Source organism: Amblyomma americanum, chromosome 3, assembly GCF_052857255.1.
Source record: "Amblyomma americanum isolate KBUSLIRL-KWMA chromosome 3, ASM5285725v1, whole genome shotgun sequence".
Taxonomy (NCBI): Eukaryota; Metazoa; Arthropoda; class Arachnida; order Ixodida; family Ixodidae; genus Amblyomma; species Amblyomma americanum.
The window spans coordinates 173,216,038-173,229,946 of NC_135499.1; the positions used below are offsets into that span (position 1 = coordinate 173,216,038).

The 13,909-nt window shown below is 43.0% G+C and overlaps 1 protein-coding gene across 2 annotated transcripts in view; it reads left to right on the plus strand.

Annotated features, from left to right (window-relative positions):
* unc80 (unc80, NALCN channel complex subunit) overlaps positions 1–13,909 on the plus strand; it is a 125,698-nt gene that overhangs the window by 15,704 nt on the left and 96,085 nt on the right. For both annotated transcript variants that reach the window (XM_077658820.1, XM_077658821.1), the window contains exons 11-15: positions 1,073–1,694; positions 2,704–2,895; positions 6,233–6,462; positions 10,255–10,493; positions 12,100–12,290. In XM_077658820.1, coding sequence (XP_077514946.1) covers positions 1,073–1,694; positions 2,704–2,895; positions 6,233–6,462; positions 10,255–10,493; positions 12,100–12,290 — 1,474 coding nt within the window. The remainder of the gene's footprint in view (positions 1–1,072; positions 1,695–2,703; positions 2,896–6,232; positions 6,463–10,254; positions 10,494–12,099; positions 12,291–13,909) is intronic.

Genomic DNA, 13,909 nt, shown 5'->3' on the forward strand with positions numbered 1-13,909 from the left:
CCCATAAACTATAAACCAAACTTAGCTAAGATGAGTTCTGTGACCTTTGACTGCTATTTATGTTTGTGCAGCGGATGAAGTTCAAGATTGTACAAACTCGCAACCATGCGTGTTCGATGTGCGAATCAGAATATCAGCCCCACCACATAAGAGGCTGCCTTTTAGCCTTTATTATGCTTTATTCGATCAAGTTTTCAATCCTCCTTGACGTCTGAGTTAGTGAGGTTCCATCATACACATTATATGATGGCTTGGGGGCAGTGCTGTGCTGAGTGCGCATGGGGTTCGAAAAATCGAGCAAACAGTTGCGATGCATTCAAAATTTCAAGCGCTGTGATACATTAGCTCTATGGAGCATGTCCGGTGCTGTGAAAGAGTCTGAATAGTTGAGCATGTGCGAAATGTCATTACCTAATGTCATGAGTCTGAATTTGAGTGGCAGGAAAAAATATTTCTCAGCTATGAAAGCATCCGTGGCAGACAAACACGAGCAAAATAATGAAAGGCACGGCTATCCTAGTTAGAACTAAAGCCTAATGAAATTGTCCTCGGTGTTTGAGTGCGCTAACATTACAACGTGGGAGCAGACAGTCATGTGGCAATTTAAAAATCTTGTTTCCTTTATTTGAAAAAAGGGACCATGCTAAAGTTACTTTGAAGAAAACCGGTGAAATGAAAATTTTAAAACATGCCCGACATCTTTTACATTCTAAATTTTGTGCTAAAGTTTTTGGTAAAAAGGTTAGATCATTTAGATTTGTTAATTATAAAATCAGATAGATTTAAGGAATATGTTGATCTGGTCAAGATGACTGCCTACAACCATGCACTAGTAAATTCTTTGAGACTAGTTTATGTCTTTTTAAAGCTTGTCACTGCTTAGCTGAAACAGCCTTTAGGTGAGCCACATATGAACACAGCACAGCTGCATGCATGGCAACTGCAACATAGATATGATTCCGGGCATCCGGGCTTCACAGTTTCCATCATTTATTGTTGTGGCCTCGTTGTCTGAAGCACCATTCAGTTCCAGTAGAGCTTGTTGATTTACCTGTCTTATTCATGATTGCAGGAACAAACGCCTCAATCGAGGTGACTTGCGGGCTTTTGTGGAGGAGGGACTACGCCTGTCCGAGCGCATCCTGGACCGTTTGGGGCGGGATGATGATGAAGGCAGCAGTGTCAGCAACCACCGTCCAACCATTGAAGTAGCAGTGGCAGTTGCTGGAGTGGGTGGTGGGAGCAGCAGCACCACCACCACGACTAACAACAATGCCACGACATGTGCTGTGGAAGAGCCCGTCGGCTGGTCTGAGCCCCTCCAGCCAAGCGACCATTCCCCAATGCCAGCAGTTGTCCTTCCGCGGCTGCTTCCTCCACGCCCCAGCTCGGCGTTGGGCCTCTTGAGAGACCCTGACGAGGAAGAGCACGTGCGCTCTCCTGGATTCTCGGCACATGCGTTTTTCTCCAAATCGGAGATGGTGCGAGGCAAAAGCCTCCCCAGCATCCACATCGAAGAGCCACCTGGTCCCAGAGAGCCAGCCACCACCATGGCAACCATTGCTGTGCCACCGCGGGAACCTCCAGGGGCACCACGCAAGCTTCCTGCCGTTCACACACACAGTGTGCCCAATCCAATTATCACGGTCACCGAGCACTCCCCGGTTGCTTCCATCCAGTTCTTCATCAACCAGGTGAGACACAGAAGCCATTCACTTTTTCTACTGCCACTTGTGAGGTGAGGACTGAGGTACTGGCTCTGAGGCTCTGATTATATGGGGCAAAGTGTGGCTCTGCATGTTTGAATTTTAATGCATCTTAAGGAATTATGTACTGCCTGAAACTCTTGAGCTTTCTTCAGTGACTTTTGTTCGCGGCTATTTCATTCCAGGTATAGTATGCTGTACCAGAATATTGTCTGAGGTGCCCTGAGGTTAAAGAAGTGCATTGTGGAAGCGTTAGCTTGTACTTGCATTGTTATTGGTTGCCTATGCACGGTTTATTGTCTAAATTAGGCAGCCAATTAGTCAAGATAAACAGTATTTTGAGACATTGAGGGCTAATTAAAAAGTTGTGTAATGTTGAAAAAGATGCCTTGTGATGAACTTTTGTAGTAATTGCTTTTTGCGAAACAAGAAGCATGTCTAATACGGTGACATGTCCGAGGCATGAATGCATAATTCGGACACCTTGCACTTAGCTGTACCTGCTTACTAACTGTTACCAAACTATCAGAACAATAACAGCTACAGCCTAGTACACCTGTGTAGTTTCCTGCATATTAGAGGAATGTCACTGCCAAAATGTGACGTTTCTGCAGTTTACTAGCAGTGGTTGACAGCAGATTTGAAAAGCAAGCATGTCTGGCAGCTGCACTGTTCTAGATAGGAGGTTGGGAAATGACGAACAGGTCCGTGCCACATGGGGAAAGAAGAAATGGTTGTTTATGGTGGCCAGTTAAAGGGTTCCGGCCTCAGCTTTTTGTGGGCATGTGGCATGAGGTGGAATGCAAAGATAGCTACAAAGCAGTTTGCGTAACAATAGGTGCTCAGTGAATAAAAACAAGTGACAAACAATGTTCACGAAAAGGACTACTATTTAAAGCTGCAAAATTGCTAGCTGCAATGTGCAGAATACAAAAGCAGTAGATGCAGAGTAGTTAAAAGTATGTGCATGTTCTGTTTCTACTTTTTATTTCTGCAGGATTCTGCTGAGAGCCCAAAAGAGGAGACACCTCCCAGTCCCATGTTTATGCCTCTGTGTCATCAGTTGTCCATAACACGGAGCCAGACCGATTCTAACATCATATACAGCAGTGACGATTTCAACGAGGCATCTGGGTCGACTCACTATATAACTGTTGATGGCAGAATTAACCTGCAGGTGGTACTGAAGGTAAAGCTACTTTTCTCTTTTTGATACTCATGTAGAGTGTGCTTGTTTTTAAAAGGAAAAAAGGGAAATATTATTTTATAGACATGCGCACGACACTGTATTTACTCATGTAATTTGCACCCACACTTAATTTGCGCACCCATAATTTATCACCGGGTTTTTAAAAAAAAAAAATTTTACTGTCACATTTTATGCTTCCTGCTGTACCAGACCAACAGCATGCACGTCGGTGCACGTGCAAGGCAGGCTTGGGAAGATCAGCACGGCCGCATTGCAGTGTGCGGCTATGAAAGGTGTGAGTGGCAAGGGTAACAATTGCGTGCCATTCACCTGGCTCACTTGCGCTGGCAGTCGCTTTACTGTACGAACAGTTGTGAGAGTAAACTTCTGGTAACCGCTGGCGCATGCTGGAATTCAAAGCTATTGAACCGTTTGCTGTTCGGTTCAACGCTAGTCAGCTGGGCCGTATGCGAGAGCACTGATTTATCGCCCGTTATTTTCATTTGCCTCTGACTGCTGGCTTTGTGATTGTATCATTGCACGTTGATTGCTTTGAGCTGCACATGCGCCGTCGTGCCATTCTGCAGTGAACTACATAACATGGGGCGGATTGGAAAGGGGTTTGCGTGCTATATTTTGATTCACCATTTTTCTGGCCAGTGAGGGGTGTGATTTGGGGGATTGACGTACAGGTGGCAACACACGGTATATAGTTATTGCGTGTTACGACCTTGTAGAATTTTTTTAGAGTGTGTTCATGAAATCTCCGCATAATTTGTGCACCCACTTTTGGAAGCCCTAATTTAAAAAAAAAGTGCGTAAATTATGCGAGTAAATACGGTACTTGCTTTGTTTCATGGAGCGAGACCGCACTTCGTTGTTACTGCATTAGGACAGCAAATTTCATAATTAGAAGACGCCTCTTGTAATGTGATCGGTATGCATCCACGGCTCTGCTTCTGCTTCATTACCTCCTTTGCTCCTGATGAAGATCTGCCACTGTTAGGGCATTTTTTTAGGGAACTTTATTTTAGGGAAAAATTAAGCAAAGAGTCCTTGTTCATGTCTTGAATGTGGAGGGAAAAACCTCTCACAAAGAAAAATTGGCCTTCACGAACTTATTTGAACTGCAGTGCATGGCATATTAATAGAGGAACATGGCGCTGTTATTGTTTTCAGTTTTCTTTTGCTTTCCATAGCTAAGAGCATTGCACAGTATAATGACATTAGGTCAGCCTAATTCAGCGTTACCTTTGGGTGAGCTGTCGCTTAGTTTTTTGCCAGACAGGTGGTCATACATGTTTGAAATGGTCACAGAATCCACCCTGCTTTCTCACCCCGTGGTTCTGTTGTTCCTTGTTTCACTGTTCCACAACATAGAAGAAACAGAGCTAAGGGTGAGGTTGCCATTATAACTTGCAGGTGCCAGCTTAACACGTTGCAGAGTACACTTCTTGTAAGCATAATTCCACGAGGGTCGCCTGCTAGGCCATTGCAGCACTTTATTTTTGAGATATCCAGGAGCTTGACTTGTATTAAAAATGTTACTTTGACATCCAGAGCTGTCATCTCTTGCAGGTGCCACAGGCAGCATTATTAACTAGGTAATTAATGGGGATAAGGGAGTAATTATTATGTTATGACTTTCTTAATTTGCCGTTGCGGTGGCTGAGTGGTTATGGCGCTCGGCTGCCGGCCCGAAAGACGCGGGTTCGATCCCGGCTGCGGCGGTTGAATTTCGATGGAGGGGAAATTCTAGAGGCCTGTGTACTGTGCGATGTCAGTGCATGTTAAAGAACCCCAGGTGGTCGAAATTTCCGGAGCCCTTCATTACGGTGTCTCTCATAGCCTGAGTCGCTCTGGGACGTTAAACCCCCATAAACCAAACCAAACCAAACCAAACTTTCTTAATTGTCGAAGAGCAGACAGAGGTAGGGAAATGAGGAGTTCATTATGGCATACAGTGGAATCCCTCTGTAGTAAAGTTACTCGGACCAGTAAAAATCTCTACTATATCGAGGTCTTTACTATACCAGTTGGTGATGGCATGGCTGTGAGGATGCTCTCTGGTAATTCATTGGCTATTTACTAAACACAGTGTTGGTTTATGAAAGAAACACTCACAGATTCCTTCTATCTTTCTCTTATTGACCGTTTATGTAATAATTATTTATTTCGAGTTATCCTCCTCCTTCCTGCATCCATAGCCCGCTTTAATTATTTTTTTTTACGTTCGCGCCGCGCGCTTTGCCTCACGGCCCCAAGGACTTTAAGAAGTCTTCTCTTCACAGCTTCCGAGTTGTGTGGTGAAGTTATCTCAAAAAAGCACCGTTTTATTGTTTTTGGTATGCATGCAATTACCTCCGAGTATCGGCCTCGCGCGTGCTGCGTTTTAATTCTTTCGTGGGAGGTATGTCGCCACGGCCAGGCCCTCTTTACTATAATCGTTTTATTTGAAAAAAAATCATTACTGTAACTGAAAAAAAAAAGATGTGCAGTAGTCTGTGGGAGGTGAAACGAGACTGCAGTTTCACTTTACTATATCTGAATTTACTATAGCAGGGTTCTGCTGTGCATACGAAGGAAGCCAACAGTCACTGAAACCACGGGAAGCATATGGGAATGTTCATATATTTAAAAACTTTTTTTTTGTGTTCATCAATAGGAAATTAACAATGTAATTATTTTGTGGCTGAAAGATAGTTCAGTAGATGATAGGAGTAAAAACGGCTATATGTCGGTGGTAGGATCCGTACCCACGGCCTCTGAATTTCACATATGGTGCTCTACCAACTTAGCTACAGTGGCAACTGTCCAGTCTTCTAACTTTTGGGGGCATTTATGTTGCATGTAACCTAATCTTGAGAGTCTTCACCAGTGCCACCCTCGTCCATAGCTGCAGGCATTGTGCGCCCTGTAGTACTGCAAGTGTCACGTGGAACGCAATTGAAAAGTGAGGGTGGTAGCTGTACGAGAACCCTCTTATGCTACCTATGGCACCAAGACTCCAGAACCAAGTCCTTCATTATCCTATTGAGCTGACAAGGATAGGAAAATGATAAACATTCCCCTATGTTTTCCTTGGTTTCGGTGACCGTCGGCTTCCTTCGTATAATTGTTCAAGAGTTACAGCCAAAAAGGTGTGAAATATTCATGTGCCTGTAGCTTTCATATTGAACTAGCGTGTTAGCCTGTGCACGAAGTTAGATTGTTTTCTTTCCACTTGCAGTGCAAGATCTTTAATCAACTTGTAGCAATGCTTTTATAAAATGCCAAGGCTCACCACCTTTCCTGTGAATAAGAAGCATTCCAAAATGATGTGTGCCGTCTCACCCAGGCGGTTCACGCCGTCACACTGAGGGATACGAGCTGCTCCCTCCGGGTGTGTGGCGTGGTGGTGAGCATTGTGGAGCTGCTTCTCAACCTGGGTGTGCTGCCCAAGAAACCGGGCCGGCCTGACGAGGCGGACCCATGGGGCTTGGATGATTTCAAGACTGCCAGGCCCGAACCTGAAAAGCGCTCGGACGAGCTCTCCACACACAATTTGTTCGTCGACAGCATTATCAGGTGCACTGGGCAGCCGCCATAAGTTACTCTCATGTTGTTAATAACAGAAAGAACAGAATGACTGTAAGGACATGTATAGCACATTTCTGAGGAGGAAAAGTGCCTTGTAATGACTTCTGCACTATTGCTTAATATACAAGCATCATCATCATCATCATCATCCGAGTTGAGCTTACTACAGGATGAACGCCTCTCAATGACCTTTGACTAGTGCTCATGTTGGGCACCAGTTTTGGGCTGTGTTATTGCATCAAATTTATGGCACTGCTCTTTGATTTGTATTTTTGTGCAATTTATGCATTTACTTCTTCTTTACCTTTTGTTTTGTGTGCTTTTGAACTTTTAGTTATGCTGATTTTAGTTATGCTGATATTATCAGTCCAGTTGCACTCTTGAATAACGAACCTAACGCAATTGTATTGAGAAAATTAAAGGGACTGTCTACTGTTGGAGACGACAATAAAAATATTGGCATTTTCTGATAGATCTCGCCACACTGGGGGCACTAACATGAGCAGAACTCACTGTTTAGACAAGAGTTTATATTTTAAATTGGCAAAGAAAGTCAGGTCTAAGTGGATGGTAGTGCCACGCTGCGTTCTTGCATTCTGGCTAACATGGCAGAAGCATGGAGTAGCTTGGAGTGAACGTATTGTGCTTTATGACTGTCTCCTACTGTCATACAGACATTTTTGTTCACATCAACTTAACATAGCTTACTTTTTGCCTTTTAAATAAACTGCAGCTGCTTTTATTGTTACACCTATATTGATTACCTTTTAAAATGTTCCTGAAAAAAGAAATCACCCAACTAACGTCACCGCTATATTTGCAGCAGTGCTGCTGGCAAAAGTGGTTGCTGGTGCTTGTGATGGATTGGATACCAATGTACTACTTGTTAATAACATTTTTAAAACCGCCTTAATGCTCTCTACGATAGTTTAATAGAACGTGTGCATCTCGATTAATGTCACTGTCATTATTGTCATTGCATGCCTCTTAGGTAACACCGCAATTGTTGTGTGCATAGAGTTGCACAGAGTCACAGTGCTGACTATATTTCGTGTCCCTGATATCAGGATTTGCAGATGCCGTCTGCTGCGAGAAAGTGAGACTACTGTGTGGAAAAAATGCGGTTTTTTATTGGTCTGCTGTGTTTTTCAGGGCCACAGCCAGGTATTTGTTTATTTTTGAAAGAAGCTTTCGATTGCTACATTAAAAATTTAGTAGATAAGTCAGTAGGCTGCCCCTTTAACACTGTGGACAAAGCACATAAGGAGAGGCGCACAAAACAATGTAATCAATTCTGTCAGTGTATATCATCTGACCTAATTATTTTTGCCCTTTGGCTGTACATGGCCTTTGTGCCTGCCAGCAGCTATTTAAATCATTTGGGGGGAGGCTAGGGCCTTGAAATCCAAAAAAATGCACAGAAAACTGATTTTAAAAAAATTGTATCCGCTTGTATGCCTTGTTTTTTATGCTGTTCAGAGGTTTCATAGCAGAAAGCAGCTGGGAAATACTCTAAAATAATTGTTTCGTGAACCGCAGCAGCTCTGCGTTGGGGGGAACGCTTCAAAAATAAGTGTTTTTCTCCGTTACGGTTTTCTGCCAAGATATACTTGCAGAGCAAATTTCTTCACGACTCTTTTATCCATTTTGACCCAGTTAATTTTGTTGCACTCCTAGGACCATACTGTAGATCAGGAAGTTCTTTGTTTTTCAAATTTGTGAATTTTAAATTTCTTGTAGGAATTTTGTTCTCACTGTAGATATGTCAATACACTCTCTATCACAAAATATTCAAAAGCAATATTTGTAGTTTGGGAAAAAAAAAGTTCTTGGATTGTCTTGACTCGTAGCGTGCCAGCAGGATTGCAATGAATGTTGAATCACGCACACACACACACACGCACACACAAGATTCAGTGGAAAAATGTATATTGGAAAACAATTTTCTGGAGATATAACCGTGAAGTTTTGTGAGAGTAGTCAAATTTTTTTTATTATTTTCAAAAATTAATGTAAATACATCAAGAAAAAAAAAACTTTTTGCTGAAATCAGTGTCCTCCTTCAAGTCTACTATACTGTGTGTTTCACCTAAGCTCTTTGCAGTTTAAAAAAATAAGCTTTCTGAGTTTAGAGAGTGCTTTTTTTGGCATAGCATTGTTATCCATGTAGCGCATCAGAATACCGCTAAGTAGTAGGCTGGTTAGCTAATATTGAATACTTAACTTTTGATAATTACTGCTAGTCGCCTCACTTATTTAAAGGCATATAGCCAGACATAAGTAATATTCATGTCAGTTTATAGAACTTCGAAAATGCTGTTACCATTGGCACTGTAGCACAACTATTTTTTGTTTTTTCGACGGGTTACATGCATTGGAAGGGTTGCTTTGCATGCAAGGTTTTCAAAAACACATGTATTTTGGTGTGATGTAGGCAAAATTTGTTGGGCCACAGCGTCGAGGTTACTGCGTTTTCGAAATTCTAAAAGCTGATATAGATATTGCTTACTGGGGGCTGCCTTTTATTAAATAAGGAGACTAACAGTAATTGTTAAAAGTTAAGGATTCATTATTAGTTAACCAGCCTACTTGCTAGCATGTCTTAGCTGTATTCTGATACACTACACACTTCACAATGCTATGCTGAATAAAGCGCTGTTCTAACTCAAAAAGGCTATAAAAAATTGCAGAACATCTTAGATGAAACACCCGGTATGAGCGTATGGCCTGAGGTATGTTATCTTAAGTGGCCTCATGTGCATTTTGGCTAATTACTTTTTAGTCATATGCTAATGATGGTTTTTCCATGTTGTGATGACTTAAGGCTGGGATGTCTGTTGACTTTGTCGTTGTAGGAAAAATAGGTACAAGCTAGTGAACAGAAACAAAAAGCATGCTATTGATATTGTCACGGACTAGAAAACGACAAAGTGGGTAGTGGCGCGGCACGGAGCGCTCGCGCTATGCTCACCGCCATTAAATCATTCCATCGCCATCTGTCATGTAGTGCTGCTTCACGTAACATTTGGTGTGAGGTGAGGAGTTCATCCCCATCCTGGTCCTGGAGCTTCGGCGTCCTGCATGTGCCGAGGTTGTCAGTCGTGTGTTCCTGTCCGCACCGCCCGGCGGTGCCCCAGCCAGCCAGACCAGAACCGACCACGCCATTCACCCCAGCCCCGTCCCCCGCCCCGACCAGAAGACACGACGACATGACGATGCCGCTGCAACTCGAACCTATGACCCCACCGACCCTAGAAGCCGCCAACATATTCGAACACAGCCCCTGCCCATGCCGTTTGGTGTGTTCATGGGCCTCGGTCGTCGGCTTAAGGTGACCTACGCACGGCCCGGAAGCTTCCTGGACCAGCGCTCATCTGATCATGATCTGTTCATCTTTTTCATCGTGACGGCAAGCCCTGCATCTTCTTCTCTTCTGTGTTCATCCCTACTGTGAGGCCCATCGTCACGTCCTATGTTTCGTCTTCACGGCCATCCTTCTAGTTCGCGCGATCGGGACGATCGCTCGGCATCCCCGGGTAGTGTCACGACTAGAAAACGATAAAGTGGGCAGTGGCGCGGCACGGAGCGCTCGCGCTAGGCCCACCACCATTAAATCATTCCATCGCCATCTGTCATGTAGTGCTGCTTTCATCTGCTTGCCGTCACGTAACAATATTGTGGTTGAAGTAAGAGATGCTCGGAGCACAGAACTACAAAAGCTTCCATTCATTTGATAGATGTTCGAGTCGATGCGCTGTTCTTATTTTTGGTGCATTGCAGAGTAATCAAGCACCTTGGCTGTCCACACGGCTGTGGAGAAGGACATCGGTCATCGACTGCTGAAACTGTACGCAAGCAGGCCCACGCCTGCCTGCTGCGCTTGCACCGTGCGGATGAGGCCCAGTTTCGGAGATTTCTTCGTGAACTTGTGCGGGAACGCTCATTGGCGGAAGTAGTGGACATCTACCACGCATTCATGGGCTTCTGTGCAGAGACTGGATCGCTGCTGTCACCTATAAGTGAGTTCGCTGTTCACCAAGCGCTCAGTTCCATATGTATTATATACACGATATTGCGCACGCAGTTTCATGACTGATATGAGTTGGAAAAATTTCAGTCATGTCCGTGAACGCTACATGGTACCACTGCAGGAATGCATGTGCCTTTTCTGTTGTCATTACTGTCCCCACTTTGCAATGCTAAGGCTGGGATGTATTGTTGGTTGTCTACTACTACCTCTTCCTTCTCGTCCTTTTCCAGGCCCACCTAGGTTGGTAAATTTTTGTGCTTAAATACGTGGACATGACGGATGCTGAGGTCCATGAATGTAAATGTTAAAAATGTTCTTGAATTAATACTCGGCCGTGTAGGTGGTGTAGTGTCTCTCGTTTTGTAAATGAAAGCAAAAAGAAAAGTTGGTGCTGTACAGTCGTCCACACACCTGCCTGGAGCGGTCGAATGCCACGCTGTGTTCTGCATTTATGTAGATTGCAGCTGCCTGGTGAACCCGACATATCTTTTAAAAACATTAGAAGTTAGACTCAATCTATAGGATTGTGCATGAGTGATAATGTCTTGGTTCAAGCCTTATGTCTTCCGTAAATCACACATATGTACTTCTCGGTGCGCTGTTCCAGTGCTTTAGACAAGTATGTGGACGACCGTGCTAGCCTGTTGCTGTAGGGCACCTCTACTGCACCCATTTCCAGCTGCTGCTGTATAAGCCTCTCAAGTCGGTATGTTTATATTTAGTCTTAGAGGCAGCCCATGGCACAGAAGGAAAAGCAAATATCTGCTACTCAGACTCTCCTTCAGGTGTCCACTGGATCTTTCTGATATCTATCTGATAAATACATGCATATGGTGGGCATTCATTCAGAGAGGCTGCAAGTAACCAATCTTTTTTCTTGCTTTCAGTTCGGGATTTAGCTTGGTGCCAGCTTTACTGTGGTTTCTGTGGTTGTCTCCTGTCGGCCCATGTCTCTTGTCTTGCTACTCACAGCTGTAGATACTTTGCACCATGTGCAGTTTTTAAACATTTCACAAGTCACACAAAGTTGTGGTGTCCAACGAAGCCTCTCGGAATTAAAGTGACGAGATACTAAAGTGGTTTATTATTACTTTTAAAGCAAAATCAGTGATGAGATGCCAGGGGGAGCGAAAATAATTGATGCTTGATAAAATTAAACATGGAAACAAACAAGTTCTCAATGATGGGGCAATAGCACTGGGTGCAGTATTACTCCAAACTTTGCCCGACAAGAAATCTGTGGAACAGAGCGAGAAGTGCAAAGGTTATCCGTTTTTCCAACGGTAATTTGCTTGCAAGTTTTTTTTCTCCCTGATATTCATTTTGCGGATGATGTTTCACCATTTACAAGGCATTTTGTTTATCAAGAAAGGGGGTTTTTAGCACCCCTTTAAGTGCTATCTTTATTTATATGATGTGTGTCATTGCTTTGCTACATACATGTATGTTACATACTCATGTGGACAGGCAGGGTTGCAATTTGACTCTGCTGAGTAGCTCTACAGCTTTCGGAGCCAATTTTGTGGTGTTCCCACTATTCTTTGTGCATTTTAAAAATGCATGCCTGTGAAACAGCAATTGTGCTGGATTTTCAGCCCAGAAAAGAACTAGCACGACAAGCAGCCAGGATGGCAGCGTGCACAGTGGATATGCTAACAACTTTGGAGCCGGTCCAGGTGGGATCTCCGGCAAAGGCATTGAAGGTGTAGTCGTCACGTGCACATTCAAGTCACTGGTCACACGACTGGCTAAGTGCAGCCGTGAGCTCAAGAACCAAGAAAACATGGTGGGTGCCAAATTCTGTCTTTATACAGTGGCTCAGAAGTGGTTGAGACACTTTGCTGTTTAGTGCTGAATCTTGATGGTGGCTAAGCGCGGAGATACCTGTGTGTTTTGACTTCAACACTTATTTGAATCCACTCTGAGATCAACTCCATTCAATCTTTATTGATAGTAAAAATAGATTCTATAGCTTTTTCTGGGTATGTTGGCGCTTTTCCGGCAGCAATTATGCAATTTTTGCCGAGAAAATTTTATTTAAAAATCTTCATGCCACTCAATTCAATCAGGTGATGTTTACATGGAAACAGATTTCCTGACCACCACTTGGAAGTGAATGGAGGTGTAGCCTAGCCTTTGGGATCCACACCCAAGAAACTGTTAATGCGGCGCCACAGTTTACTTGCAAAATCGGCTGGTAATGTCAATGCATGTGTTTCATTTGTTGTCCTTTTCAAGCTTAGAAAAGCTCTGTTTTAGAGAAAATAGCCTCTCTGTTAACGGAATGTAGTATTCTGTGGAAAATCTGCAGACTACTGCATTACAAGTTATTACTGCTATACAGGTCATCTTTAGTTTGTTCTCCATGTCCCTTCCAATCTTGCTCTGGCATTTAGTTTGGAGCACCCCACAAGGCCTTTGATGTTACTATTGTATTATGTATGTTGGTTTAAACTGCTCAATTGCAGTTGCACTTTGTGGAACCACTGTTATTGATGCATAAATACGCTTCATATATTGGTTGCACTGTATATAATGCATTATTCAAGATATAACTGCTCTAAGGTTTTGTTCAAGGTGTTAAAGCTCTACGGTGGAGCCGTGCATTTTTTTGCGAGTTTTCTTCAATTTGTGATTGTTCAGCGTTGATGGCAATATGTTCATTCTAGGCAATGAAAAATGCCTCTGTGTGTAAATTTTCTTTTCTGCATTTGCAAGCCATAAAATTTCCTGAAGGATTTGTTATAACTCTGTTCAAAAGAAAGTTTTTCATTTTGCTTATATTAGGATGCAGTTTGTGTAGCTGTATAGTGAATAGTTGGCGGGATGTGATAGTAGTTGGATTGCTTTGGTTTGGGCTCTTTTGAAGTGGCTGATCTCTTTTATAAGTAATGGGCAGTAGTGAGATCATGGCAGTATTACATAAATAATATGGGTGGTAGTAGATGCCTGTTTTAATGACAAGGGCGTTGTATTTAGATAAAATCTGTTTTAGTATATTGTCGCAGTGTAGCTTTGAAAGTGGCTTACTACTGCTTTTTAAGTATAGAAATATTGCAGCTTTACAAGCCAGAACTCATGCCTACAGTGTGCAAAATTATTGCTCTTTTTCATAAGGCCGTGCTACTATGTTTAAATCATTGGCACAAGTCTGAATTTTGAATTTTTTTCAGAAAAATTATTAGTCTTGCGGTGGCGGCACATTGTCGATGGCAATTATAATGATGGGTCAAGAAGAATTAATCTGCAGTTGCAAAAGAGCCTTATAAATTAGGGGCATGTCTTATCTGTAGTGTAAAAAATACAGAAATAATTTTTATGCCCCAATGCTTTCATGCGAGATCACTCAGCAGTGAATACTTACTGTTGATGAGTGATGGTGGTATCAACTAGAGGTAACATTTA